Source organism: Sylvia atricapilla, chromosome 7 (genome assembly GCF_009819655.1).
Source record: "Sylvia atricapilla isolate bSylAtr1 chromosome 7, bSylAtr1.pri, whole genome shotgun sequence".
NCBI classification, from domain to species: Eukaryota; Metazoa; Chordata; class Aves; order Passeriformes; family Sylviidae; genus Sylvia; species Sylvia atricapilla.
The window spans coordinates 2,799,362-2,814,060 of record NC_089146.1 but is presented as its reverse complement, the minus strand read 5'-3'; the positions used below and the strand labels follow the sequence as shown (position 1 = coordinate 2,814,060).

The window sequence follows — 14,699 nt, the reverse complement described above, 5'->3', positions numbered from 1 at the left end:
TGAGCTGATGGCCAACGGGGACTTACTCTTGGCTTTTACATGTCAAAAAGGTGGGCAGGGATTTCCATGCAGACAGCCCCAGCTGCCAGAAGCACTTCTGACTTATCCTGCTTGCCTCAGTTATTAATGGGGATTAGTTAGTGCACTGTGCTGGGCAGAGGCAACTCTTTACAAGGAGGGACTAAGAGTTTGTTCTTGCTTTTTCCAACAGATACCAGTGAAAACACCAGCAGCTGGGAACACCCTATGCTCAGTGGGACCCAAACTCCCCTTCAAATCCCCAGATTCCCTGTGTTAGCATGGCTCTAATTTTAATCTTTCATAAAATCTCTCTGAACCACTCAGAGACTCAAGAAGTAAGATTTTTCTCACAGTCACAAGAAAAAGCTGTAATAAAAACCAAACACAGCTGCTGAAGGATGAAGACATGCACTTCCCCAGCTTGAAAAGCAAGAGAGAACAGCTGGACAAGCCACACGTTTATAAAACACTTTGTGATTTTTCTTCAGGCCATTTATAAGAGGAACAGCTATGTGAAAACCTTTTAACTAACACAGCACAGGCTGTGCTCCTCACTCATGTGGAGGTGTAATGAGATGTACCTACACATGAGCACAAAGGGCTTAAAGACTCCACCACACAAAGTCGGGCACAAAAAAGAGTAATTGGGCATTCCCTGCCAGGAAGGTTTGCAATCCTAAAAAAAATCAAGCCAACAGGTAAGCAGGAGCTGTAAAGGACAGCTGTGCCCTCCTGCTCATAGAGGGTATGGACACATGGACATTACCTGCAGCAAAACCAAAGTGTGAAATTGCACCTACCTTCTAAAGTAACTAACCCCACATTTTTACCACATGATATACACAGGCAAACACTGAGAAGATGAAAGAAGAAATAAATTCACACCCTAGTCCCCTTACAATAACACTCCCTGTTACACAGATACCTTCAAGGCTGAAGTGATTTTGACCAGTGTGACAGAAGAGGGGTCAAAAGAGAGGTACAGGAAGCTAAGCTGGTTTTGAGGAACAGGAGATTTCTTCTCTTTGAAATTTAACATAGACTTATGTAGTTCTTTTAGTTGAAAGACCATTTGCAAGTAGACAGTGCTCTCACACACTGCAGCTTGCCATTCTTTATCATGCTTTCTTTCAGTTCTTTCTCCAAAGGATCTTCATTTATTTCTTTGTAATCTGCAAAACTGACCAATTCTGACTGGCACTTACACTAGTGTAAATCAGGGTTAAACACTAGCCAATGTTTAGCAGACAAATATAATCTCATAGGAGAGGAAAGTAATCAAGGTGTCCAGCAACACTCAGCTACAAACTAAAGTAACACGACACCAGAATGCACCTGATGCTGAATGCAATGAGCACAGGCTAAGACTGTACCACCAAAAGGCCAGTTCACCTGAGTGGAAGATGCAGAAAGCATAAGCAAGAATCCTACTCAAAGCACTTCCAGAGAGCTTGAGAGAGGAAAGCAAGGGAATGAAGAATACTCAGCCTTTGTCACCTCAGTTGACCCAATCCGGTAGCTCCAATAGAAGGGAAGTAATTCAAAGCCTTTCTATCTTTTGTTACCTTGGCTATCGCATATATCCGAGTGCTGGATGGCTCAGAGAGCTCCTTGTGCAGATCTACAGTGGCTGGCCAGGCTTTATTCATAGGCAGGTGTGAAACAAAGCCATCTACTGAGGGGTGGCACATCCTCAGGGCCTTCTGGAAGCTCTCTTCAAACGTGCGGCCGATAGCCATGACCTGTAAGAGAGAGCACACCCAGTGAGCCACACTGACCAACAGAGAGGGAAGAATTACAGCCACAAGCACACAGGGACATGGCAGCCTTGGGACTCCTCCCTGAGACAGCCCTGCTGGCTGTGAGGTGCAGCTGACTGTGCCTTGGGAGCCCCACTCCTAGATCTGACTGCTCATGGTATCAGTGGGGAGTTCTGGACAAGTGGCTGCTTTTGGTTTCCGTCTCCCTGTCTGTAACACACAGGGGGATGCTGCTCTCCTCTGTAAACTGCTTTAGGGGAAGCGCTCTGGTAGAGGGAAACATTATGCAGCAGCATGGGTATAGTAATATAAAAGAGTATTTCTGTATAACAGCCTGTTAGAGATAGAAACTCACAGCGTGAATTTTAAGGTTCATGAGAAATCTACTCCTCTTCCTTTAAATTACAGTTAACAGGAACTCTCCCCTGTGAGGGTTCTCTTAAATGATTACTCCTCCTTGGTGTAGCAGCACTGGGGTTTCCCTCCTTCAGTCTTGACACCATATCTAATAAGAAAACAAGCCTTTCTGTCTAGAAACCTGTGAGGTAACAGAGCCCTTTCTCAAACTTTTACATTTTTATTTTCCAGAGCAGTGAGACCTTAACAGCATAAAAATCTTCTCAAACACACAATTGAAAAATGTCAAAAGAAAAAATAGCATTGCTTTCTCTTTTCTCACAGCTCCAGGCCCACTGCCCAGCACAACAGAGCTCAGAAAAAGCCAGGCCAGGCCAGACTGTTCAATTAATAAAAATGCAGTAGGCACTGCAATCTGGCTTTGAGTTCAGGCCTGGGGAGATGACTGTGCCATACTAATAGAGACACAGGGGCAAGAAACTCTTTGCTTCAAAGACTCTGTCTCCTACTCACAGATCCTGCAGATTAACCTTCCTCCTCAGTACCCCCACCAGCTGCAAACTGCATCCCTTGGGCTTCTCCATCCCTGCTTCAGCTCACCTGCACTGTTAGAGCACTGCCTCTCCCTGTGTCTCTGTCCTGCCTTTACCCAGCCTCCTGCCTGGAAAAGGACACAAGTTCAGGCACTTCTGTGACATATGAACACTGGAAGGACTCAACATCTCCTTCTGCAAATTTGTACTGCCAGGAAGTTTCACAGCTGATGGTGCAACTGTATTTAGGAACTCCAGTTCTACAGAACAGTCCCAAAACCCCTAAGCAGAGAGGGTTAATGTCAGGAAGCATCATCTCACTGAAAACAAAAAACCCACTTCATTACCATTAAAAGCCAAAACTGCCAATGGAAGATCAAATTCTAATTAATCTTTCCAGTTCTGTGAGGGCTTCTTGTTCAATGACAACAGTGATATTAGGAACGTCTTGCATATCAAAATAATTTAATAAAATAGCTATTTGAAAAGGCAACTGAAAAAGTACAGAAATAATTATTTTGCTTTGGTAGCTGATACGTAATTAACTAATTAAGTGGGTAATTTACTAATTTTGCTTCATTTTCCCCTTCTTAAAACATGGTCTGAAAATACTGTTACTGTCCAGACATGTTAAAATCTGATGTAAGAGATTTCATCCCTAAAAGAAGTCAAAACTTGAGGGCAAGATGACAATTTGTGTTTGGATTTCAAAATAAGAAATAGGCTGAGATCTTTCATATGGTTTTAACACAGAGGACAAATAACTTGGGAAGAACTGAAAGCTGTGGCTCTTGGGCACCGCTGAAAGGCTTAACAACACTACTACTAGTGAAATTATACTGTAATTAACCAGAATCTCAAACTAAAAAATAGCTCTGAGAGCCCTGGAGTGAGTGTTAAGAATGAAGTCAACCCCACGTGGTCTGTAGTGATTTCTTCCTTTAGAAGCCAAACCATTTATGAATCCACACCGTGATATTCAAGATTACACAGTCCTAACTAATTTCCATTAATTATAGTACTGGATAAAAGTAATTTGAGCTTAATATCTATCCTGAGATTCATTAGGTCCTTGAAGATAGACATTCTGAGGGTTTCCAAGTAAGAGAGATGGTGGAATGGAAGGTGAGAGTCTTGCACCCACCTCTCCCACACTCTTCATGGAGCTCCCAATGCGGTTGGAGGTGTGCTGAAAGCGGTCCAGATCCCAGCGGGGGATCTTGGTCACAACGTAATCCAGGCTGGGCTCAAAGCAAGCAGAGGTTTGCCCTGTCACCACATTCTTGATTTCTGGCAAGGGAATCCCCAAGGCAATTTTGGCAGCAATGAATGCTAGTGGATACCTGTCATGGAGGAGAAGTAGAGAGGAGTAGAGTGGAAAGAACTCGGCGTTTGCAAATCCCAGGAGTGGATCCAATGAAACAGATGTGAGGTGATCTTCCCTCCTCAACACAATGGAAGACTCCTGTGCTCAAGCACAGCGGGACCCATGAAGCCTCCTACCTCAACACATTGCAGAGCTACCTTCCTAGATCTGGGACTTGCTTTTTCATCCACCATGCCACCCCTTTCAGTAGCTGTCACATCCACAGTGAGCCCACAATAACAGATACGTTTAGCTGCAAGTCTGTCATCCAAAAAGAAAACAATCAAACACCCACTGTCCAACAACATGGCTTATCTCCAGCCTGCTATGGCTCTTAAATAACCGTAAGAGTTGTTGAGAACTGCAAATTAGAGATTAATTTGTGCCTCTCAACAGCATCTGCAAAGTGCAATTAAGAAGCCAATTTTTAAACAGCCTGCTTTGACCATCCTTATCTTGATTAGTTTATGATTAGCCAACAAAACAAAGGCAGCCAGCAATGCCATTTGCATCAATCTGACAGACAGCTCATTAATAACTGTGCCCTCTGGGTCCCAGAGATGATTTGCAGCCAACATATGGATACAGTGGATGTGCTTTGTAAGGATTAGGCTCCCACACACGTGCCTCCTGGGAGTTTTTCCATTTGTAGTAACAGCATCAGCAGGCTGGAATGACCTGGAGGGCTCACTAACCCCAGCCTCCATCTCCCAGCAGGACCAACTCTCCAAGGGTCAAACCAAACAGATGCTGACAAGAGCTGTTCTTAGAAGCTTCCCATGCAGAAATCTGTACCTTACTGACCTGACTGCTCCAGAATTCTCTCTAACAGCCAACTTCAGTCTTCCTTGGTGAAAATATGGTCTACAACTCCATGTTATACCACATGGAAGGCAGATGTCAGAACTCTTTTTCCTTGTAGCTGTCACCTACTTATTTAAATAATACATTGATTCAAATTCCTTCTTCTCATCAATTTTTTGTTTATTCATTTGTTTGTCCTGTAACATTTCAAATTTTTTTTTTAACAATCTTACCCTGTTGCCTTGGAGGCCAAAGCTGAACTCCTGGAGAGTCTTGCATTAACTTCAATGATGTAGTACTCCAAGGAAGTTGGATGCAGAGCAAACTGGATATTACATTCTCCCACAATGCCCAAATGTCGGACAACTTTGATGGCACGATCCCTCAGCATCTGAAACTCCTCATTACTGAGTGTCTGGCTTGGAGCCACTACAACAGAATCTCCTGTTGGTCACAAGGTAGCAGAGAAGGGAAATGAGAAGCAGCTCAGCAGCAGTAAATTGTGGCCACACAAGTCACTGTGCTAACCCACTACTAGTGATGACATTACCAGGGATTACAACTTGTGTGTGTGCACAGCGCATGAAAAGCACAGATAACCACAGACAGTCAGAAGCCCAGAGTTGGAGACAAGCTAGGGAATCTTATGGAAAACACAACCACAGGTGTAGGTTTAGTCTGTTTCACGCCCTATCTGGCTGTATTCAGGACCTGGACAGTATTTTTCTAGGCCACTTCATCAATCACAAAGCTCTGTCAATAACATCAGGCAGAAGGGCACTGCACAAAAAAAGTCACTGAGCCACACTGTGCTGCAGCCTACCTGTGTGGACTCCCATAGCATCGATGTTCTCCATGTTGCAGACAGCAATACAGTTATCAGCAGCATCTCTCACCACTTCATACTCTATCTCCTTCCAGCCAACGACTGACTTTTCCACCAGAATTTGGTTAGTCATTGCAAATGCCTGGGAATAGGTTAGGAAAATTAAACACCAAAACCCCCCACAACAGACCCCCAAAACCCCTCACCAAACCCCTTATTAGACAATATTGCACATTTAAGACTTCTGTGACCTATCTCCAGACATCCCAGACCAAATGAAAGATGAAAATAAGTAAAGTTCATTACATTGATAAAAAGCACTTTTTCTTTCTTTCATTCTTTCTTAAAAATCGTTTTACTGTGATTTGAAATGCAAGTTTGAAAATATTTACGTGATATAATAGGGGAAAAAAGGGTTGGGCATGTGTGCTTGCAACAGTATATAAATAAAAAACAGGAGTATAAAAACATCTAAGGCTTCAGTCATGCAACAGACATGCTTTTATGTGGGCAGCCCCAAGGACTTCAATAGGAGAATGCTGCAAAAAGCAAAATGACTGAGTGATAGGAGTGTAAGTGCCAGCAAACACTACATAATTAATAGCATTAATAATGCTGCTTGTCATTGGCATGATTTATTCTTAAACTAATCCTGAAAGTATTCCTCAGCACATGAGGCAAAAATGAAAAATGCAGTCTGTTGGTAAATGAGCATAATCTAAGCAAATACATGGCCTTAATATTAACAGATAGAAAACATTGATCAATACTCTCTTAAAACCCTAGGAAGTGATGGGCACATTATCAATCCATCCTTTAGCAAAGCTTCTTGTTATAATGCTGCCCATGAACTGGCTCTTCAGCCTGGTCCCATCTGTCATTAACTCAAGCTGCTACTTAAACTGTTGCCCTTAGCTCAGTTGCCAAAATCACACATAAAAAAGGAAAAAGGGTTTGAGGAATGGCACTTGGTGCCTGGCCTAAGCAAGCACTGACTTGCTGGGGATGTAGCAGGGACACCCAACCACTCCTGCAAACCAGTCCTGGCTGTATCTGGTGCCTTCTCTCACTCAGTGAGCAGACTCAGGAGACACGACTCAAGGCCAGGTCAGCAGAACTAGCTGTGCTATCAAACACCCAGTGTTCAGTTCTCTGAATTATAAACACCTCAGTCCAGTGCCTGAAAAGCCAGTTCACTGAATTACTACAGATCATCTTCATAACTGCTGGGCTGTGGAAATGAGCATCCAGATTTGAGTTAATTCAACAAGGCCCAAATTGGTTTTCACTGTAAATTTTGAAATAGCAATACTGAACTGGGAGGTGCTGTAGACTCTCTGAGGGACAGGAGGCCTTGCAGAGAGATCCAGATCAATTTTAGCATTAAGCCATGATTAATGGGATGACATTTAACAAGTAGAAATGCCAGACTTCAAACTTAGGATGAAGTAACACCTGGCAGAAGTAGTGACTGGGAACAGCCCTGTAGACAGGAATCTGAGGGTGCTGGTAAGCAGCAGGCTTACTTTAAAAAAAGAGAAACACAATGTGCTGATCAAAATCAGGTTCTCCTGCTGAAAAAAACCAGGGTTTTCCTACTGAAAAATGCTTTGATATAAACCTGTCAGACAGCTGCACTCACAGGGTTTATGGGTGAATTTCTGCATCCTCCAAACACAGCCCAGGAGTGAGCCTGAGCAAGTGACACATTTCCAAGCTCACCGTGGATCTGTAAGATGGAATTCCTGCCCCCCCTGCCTCCCCCACATGCCCCCCTCCTGTCCCCTGACAGGACACTGACACTGACACAGCAGACCCAAAGTCTGTTTGCATGGCAGCAGAGGTGGGGAACACAAAGAAGTCATTTGCACATACAGCTCTTAGTGGCATCTGCAGTATTTCTTTCTAGACATAAGTGGAAGGTTTAAAGGCTCAGCCAGCCAGGGAAAGAACAACCCAAGAATTCTAGAGACCCATTGGGATAGAGTTTTATTTCCTGAAGTTCTGCATTTTTGACAAGGGAAAAAGGTTTTAATTTGTTTTCCCCAACTATCTGTTTACTTTTCACAGCAAATGTTTAAACAATCCTGGATTTTCTATAGAAAAAAAACTGTCTTCTTGCCAGAGACAGCTGATAGTTGTCAAATTCTGAAATGTCATCCTGCTAAATGAGCTTTTGACCTAGGAAGATTACCATCTTTAGACAACAACACAGAAGAGGTCCAGGACTCCCAGCTCCTCTGTCCCTAAGACCACATTATTACTCACCAATTTAAATGTATCAACTTCGTTGACACTGTTCATAATCATTTATTCTCGAAAGTAGGTGAATATAGGCCAAGATGTTTCTGTTCAGACCGAAAGTGCTGAAAATTTTGCTCAAATTTTTACTTGTTTGTCATGGATTTAAAAGATCTTTCATCGAGCCACTTTCATTATCTGTCAGCAGGAATTATGAAAAGATGGCAGTTCCTAACCAGGGCAACATTTTACAGATAGAATGAAATGTGAAGTACGCACAACTCCAGTGTCTACGACATTAAACAGCATTTAAGAAAATCAGATGTTCAGGTCTATTTTCCTGAGTTTGCAGTTCCAGACATACCTTTGTACCAAGGTCCACCAAAGTTTCCTTATCAGGACATATGCCAGAGCCCAGGCCACCAAGGGCATAGGCAGAACGTATCATGACAGGGTAGCAGATCTTTTCAGCTGCCTTCAGAGCATCTTCAACCTTAAAGGAGAGGGGAATATATTGCAGAAATAGATAGCAATTCAGATGAATAAAGTCTTCAACTCTGGTTACAAGGTTAACTGGAAATCCCATCAGTAAGACACTAAACTGTCTGAAGATAAAATGAAAATAATAGAAGTTCACTTCATAATATTCCCTTTTTCCACCAAACAGCAGAAAACTGGAACATGCACTTAAGGAGGTGAGTTCTGTCCTTAGCTGTACGTGGGCTTCCTTGCTGACCTGCCACTGACAATGTTTTTACATGATCTGTCTTCAGGGACTTCAGCATGAAATAACCCCTCCTAAAGGCATCACAGTTTAAGGCCTGTTTGATTTCCTCCAAACTGAACAGACCTTTCCAGAAAACCAAATTTTATGTTTTCATACTCTCATCCTCTAGAAAGATTCCAATGCTGCTGATTTTGTGGACCTCAAATGCTAACTCTAATTGCCTTGTATCTGATTTAAGAAATGTACCCCTGACACGTCACATGCTTTTGTGCTGCAGCACAGGAGTCACCCCAATATCATTTACTTTTCTTGTCAACTGGTAAATTAGGTTAGGTTTTCGCAGTGCTTAATTGCATTTTCACTCATTTTAAATCATGGTGACCCAGAGTTAATCACCAAGGAGTGCTGCACACACTGCAGCATCCACACTTGCATTCAGCTTTCCCTCTACAAAACAAGAAATATCTTTATTAAGTCAAACGGGCAACAGTAATAGCAATCACATCTTCAAATTTATCTGATTTACCGATTCCACTGCAAGGCTGGGAGCAATCTTTTCATTTAGCTCAGTTAGTTTATCAGAAAAAAGCTTTCTGTCCTCTGTAGCCATGATGGATTCAACTGAGGTACCAAGGACCTTCACACCATGCTGCTGCAGTACTCCTTGTTTGAAGAGTTCCACTCCTGCAGAGGGAACAAAGACACAGTCCTGAGGATTGACAGCAGATGAAGAATCATAGAAGTAGAGAATGACAGAATTATTTGGGTTGGAAGAAACCATAAAGCTCATCTCGTTCCAACCCCCTGCCATGGCCAGGGACACCTTCCACCAGACCAGGCTGCTCCAACTAGATCAAAGCCCCATCCAACCTGGCTTTGGACACTCCCAGGGATCCAGGGGCAGCCACAGCTTCTCTGGGCACCCTGTGCCAGGGCCTTCCCACCCTCACAGAGAAGAATTTAGAAAACTTAGAACAAAGAAAGTACTCAAAAGACATCTGATTAGCTGACAACTTGCCTGGCCTCATCCACAGCTAATTTAATATTCTTTTGTCAGAACTCCTAACCATGTCATGAAAACTTCCATCCTCCAATCTATGAACCTGGGATAATACTACAACTACTGCTTGGCCATCATCTCCACCACAGAGCAAAGCAGCACAGATGAATTTTGGTGCAAGAAGTTATATGAAGGCAACTTTTCCTTTTGATCTCTGCCTCAAGGTCGTCAAAATATCCCAAATCCAACTATGGTAACTAAGATTTAAGATGAAAAGCAGAACATATAAATTGCTTTAAAGTACCAAACCCAGCAATGAGATGTTAAATTAAACCAAAACAAACCCAGCAATGTTATGTTCACAACTTAGGGACGACTCACTCCCCCATGGCTGGTATCTCTGCCCCTATCCCTCAGTAACCTGGCCAATGTGTGAGGTATGTGGGGCGTGGATGCTTGCACAAATAAAATCTGCAGAACATTGGTAGAATCATAAAATAATTCAGGTTGGAAAAGACCTTTAAGATCAATGAGTCCAATGTTACCATTAAATCACGTCCCCAGGTACCACACCCACACACCTTTTGAGCCCTTCCAGACTATTTCAATGCCTAATCTTCCTTTCAGTGCAGAATTTCTTCCTAATATCCAATCTAAACCTCCCCTGGTGCAAATGGAGGTCATTTCCTCTGGTCCTGTCCCTTATCACTTTACTTGTTATCTGGTAAAACCCACGACTGAGCCTGCATGGAGTGCCAAGGCAGCTGTGTCACACTCACCACAGTTGAGAGCAGTCTGGCCACCCATGCCCAGAATTATTCCATCAGGATGCTCTGCCTTGATGACCTCCATGACAAACTGTGGGGTGATGGGCAGGAAGTAGACAGCATCAGCCTGCTTTAAGCCAGTCTCATTGGTCTGCACTGAAGCAATATTGGGATTCATGAGGACAATTTTCACATTTTCTTCCTGAAAAATTAAAATCTGTGTTAAAAATAGGCACACGTGTGACAAAAAATTAACAACAGCAGGAGCACCAGCAAGAAGAGATGGAGCTCATCAGGCAGTTTACCAACAGGAGAATTTAAAAAATTATGTACTGTCCTACAGGAGACTTCTGGTCTGAAAGCTGAGCTATTGACCATTCTTTACTTTTGTGCCTGTGAATCTTGAGGGAATGGAGATTCCCACATGATTCAGAAATTTGACTGAAATTGTTTAACACATTTAGGAGTCATACAGGAGAGACGGGTACAAACTCCAGCATACTCGTGTCTGTCTTCCTTTGGACCTCAGATTAAAGGTGCCAAAGCAAAAAAATTTAATCAAAAGCTAATCTTTTCTTGCCAAGCACGAGGTCTTTGAAGTTTTCAGATTCTTGTACCAACTAGTAACAGTAACAAAAATACTTTTTTTTTCTTTGATTTTCCATAGAAATACTTTATTGTCCTGGTATTATCAGTTTAAAAATTTCATCCCGTAACTTTTTTTATATGATATTGCACATATTAAAAGACAAACTCTGCCCTTCTATGCCAGATGAAGGTTAGCCAGAGTTTTACACTGCTCTTTCTCTGTCACAGATGAGAAACTTAAATGGAGTGATAATAGATAATAAAGTTTATCTGTTCCCTGTTATAACAATTCTTGGCACTCTTTAGCTACAGACAGAAATGCACTAGTTTGCTCATTAATAGAAAATTCTGAGTTAGAGCTGAGCAGATCAATCCTCCTCACTCTTGAACCATCAGCACCTAATGAGGAAACCAACCAAGTTTTGCTAAAAATTATGAGCTGAGCTTAAAAAAAATGCATCAACCACATGCAGTAGAAATGCAGATACAGAAACTGCTCTACTGCTTTGTTGAAAAGATGGACTCAAAAGTGCAAAGTCTGGGGCCTCATTTTTACAGGAACTCATCCTAATCCTCATCAGCTTCATAAAAGGCTAAAAACTACTAACAAACACCATTTGCAAAAAATGTTAGTTATAGATGCAACTTATATTTCAAAAGAAAGATTTGCTATATGGAAGTTGTTAAAAGGTTAAAAAAACGACAATTCCCATTTAAAAGGGTAACAGTGACAATATTTTTAAAATATTATAAAGAAACAGACTGGAGAAAATGCTATGGAAGTGTTGCTGGGATCAGTACAAAAGTGCTACTTTCCCTCAGTTCACAATAAGCATGAAAATGCCATAGGATTTTTCTGTGTTTGTTTAAAATTTGTGATTGTCTCACTGCTTTGGGGGAATAAAGAAATAGCTCACCTGGAGCAGTGGGATTTTCACTCAGAGCTCTCAGCGTTCAGGTGTTGGATAACATTTCCTCTCCTTTCTTTGGTAACTTAAAATCCTGCCTTAAAGACTGTAATTTATGCTGCATTTTTTTCCCTATGAAAAGTTGGATTTTTTTTTCACTGAAGCACGTTTTCTTTGGAAATGTGTGGAACAGGGGAGGGAAAGAAGGTACAAAATCCATATGGAAAATACTTTGGACTTAGACAAATGATCGTTAACTGGGTAGTTTTCATGGTGATGGTGAGGGAAAAGATCAAGACATTTTTCTCAAATAAATGTATTCAGAAACTCATGGCTACAATTCTATTGAAACAAATGGGAAAGGGAAAAGTTTATCACTTTTCAGCAAGCTGGATTATCTGCACATCTCAGCTCTTTCTTCCCTGCTTATCTGGGACAAGATGTCTTAAGGACCAACTCGCAGTGATGATGAGGATAATTAATGAGAGAATTAATGCTCTCTGTGCTGAGACACAGGTTTCATTGAGATCACATCATTCTGGCCCAGTTGCTTGGTATGTTGGGTTTTAATTCACATGCTGTCTGCTCTTACAACCCTTTCCTTCAACTTCTGCCTTTTTTAGTTTTTTATAGAACTCTGTGTAATGGCAACCCACTCTGATGAAGACATTTGGTACAACTTAATTAAAGCAATGAATTAGTAACACTCCAGAAGGGTCCCATTTCTCCTTTTGTGTAATATCCACCTGGATTCAGCTGAGTTGGGATAATCTCCACAGAAAGTATTCCAGAAGATTTTCCAGGTGACCACAAGGTAGTCTGTGGTTCATAGATGCTTCCAGGCCTTGCTCTTCAGGGGATGCTTCTGCTTTTGATGAATACTTTTTCAGATACAGATTTACTGACTGTGGAAGTCCCATCTGCTCAAGACCTTTTAGTCTTTAAAAGAAGCACCCATTTAACTGTCCAGGACTGACTATTAGTATCAGCACCTTTTTATAATGGATCAGCATCCAAGAGCCAAACAGCACACGGCAGAATGAATCAGAACATCAGCATTGAGAATCGGTGTTGATTCATAACAAAAAAAATAGAACAAAAGGAAGAAGTCTAAGGGGAAAGAGATTTCTCCTGTCTCCTATTAACTGTCCATTCTCTCCCAGCCATGTTCTGCACCTTTCCCTGGAGATATCTCCTTTCCAAATGGGTCATTACTAACACTCACCATCTCTGGCTTGCCCTTGATGATGTGGTCAGTTTGAAGCAGTAGCCAGCAGCAGCAATACAGCACACAAACAAGACACATGCAATATAAGATGTGTTGCAACATGGGGACGAACCAGAGCACCTCAGATTATATTGAACACTAAAACTGATTTTTTTATTCCTTCGCTCCACAGTCAGCAAAGGAATAGAATGTTCATGACATCAGGACAGTCTTAGAACCACTCACAACCATCACCTCATCTGAAGGCAGCTGCTACTTCTGCTCTGTCAGGCCTCTGCAAGCTCTCCTTTGCTTCTTCACATGACCTTGGGGCCCAGGTAACTCTTACATTACCAGTAATAACCCCATCACAGGACATTCTACCCTTCTACACCTTCTCCTAGCATGAACTTATGTCCTAGTAACCTTTCTAGGACCTGTCCTGGAAACTAAACTTGACATATATGACCTTTAAAAAGTTCATCCCATTTCAAATAAATACCATTTAGAAAACCTGCCTTCATGAGGGGTTCTTTAGTACAGCAGTAGGCAAGCCTTCAGCTGTTATTGGTTGTCTACTTTTGTTGACACATCACAAAAGTTCCAGGTTTTCAGCTCAGGTACATTTGACCATATTCCTCCTCCTCCATTTCCATTCAGTTTAACAAGCCACACACCACAAACAACAAACTGCTTGAAGGAAACCCCAAGAACATCTCTCCTTGGATGATAATTCTGAGTGGTTAACTCACATCACTCAACCAGCAAGCTCACCAACAAAAATTGCTAATTTTCCCTAGGGTCATTTATCCTCCCCAGTTAGTTGGAAGATCAGTTTAGCTGTAAGAAGGGAAAGATGAGGTTAGTATTTTCACAGTATCTCCTCACCTTCAAGGCTTTCACGGCCTGCGATCCAGAGTAATCAAATTCCCCTGCCTGACCAATTGACAGACCTCCAGATCCTAGAATGAGAACCTTGGAGACCTGCAAATGTCAAATGGCATGAAAACAATCAGTCCCAGTGCAGTGGGTGCTGAAATGAACAGAGACTGTGCAGCACTGAACAGCCTTAAATTACAGAACATAAGTTTTCAAAAGAGAAGTCACTTTCCAAATCACCTCAGTTTTACTTCTTGGAGTATTTCTACTGGAATTCTCCTGCATATCTCCATTTAGAGAAACATGTGACTCATGGATAGGACATACAATAAACATGTTCATTGTATCATGTGCTTATAGACAACCATGTCTCACTTTGGCTGCCCACAAAATCCTGCTGCTTCTAGGACAGCAAAACTGTCTGAAATTCAGCTCACGTTAGGAATTTCAGACTTATTTGCTAAGCAACTGAGCACCAGCATTATCCTGCTGGCATGAAATCTCATGGCCAGATTATCCCAGAGCACCTCATTATATTGCTATGAGAGTACCTTTCTCAGGAGATCTGCAAAGAAAATACATGAAACATCAGAACCTAAAACTCTTTTAAAGAAAACAGAGTTAATAACACAAGAGAGGCCAGATGACTATGAGATAAGCAGCTGTCAGGACTTTTATAAAAGAAGCCTCCTTTGACTTCCATGTGCTATTTTGT

General features: G+C 41.9%; 1 protein-coding gene across 1 annotated transcript in view; it reads right to left on the bottom strand.

Annotated features, from left to right (window-relative positions):
* Positions 1–14,699, bottom strand: part of CPS1 (carbamoyl-phosphate synthase 1) — a 90,628-nt gene that overhangs the window by 50,990 nt on the left and 24,939 nt on the right. Inside the window, exons 13-20 of the mRNA XM_066322425.1 lie at positions 13,994–14,089; positions 10,415–10,604; positions 9,162–9,319; positions 8,273–8,401; positions 5,665–5,809; positions 5,075–5,285; positions 3,816–4,014; positions 1,587–1,763 (exon numbers count right to left, since the gene is read on the bottom strand). Of these exons, the coding sequence (XP_066178522.1) occupies positions 1,587–1,763; positions 3,816–4,014; positions 5,075–5,285; positions 5,665–5,809; positions 8,273–8,401; positions 9,162–9,319; positions 10,415–10,604; positions 13,994–14,089 (1,305 nt within the window). The remainder of the gene's footprint in view (positions 1–1,586; positions 1,764–3,815; positions 4,015–5,074; positions 5,286–5,664; positions 5,810–8,272; positions 8,402–9,161; positions 9,320–10,414; positions 10,605–13,993; positions 14,090–14,699) is intronic.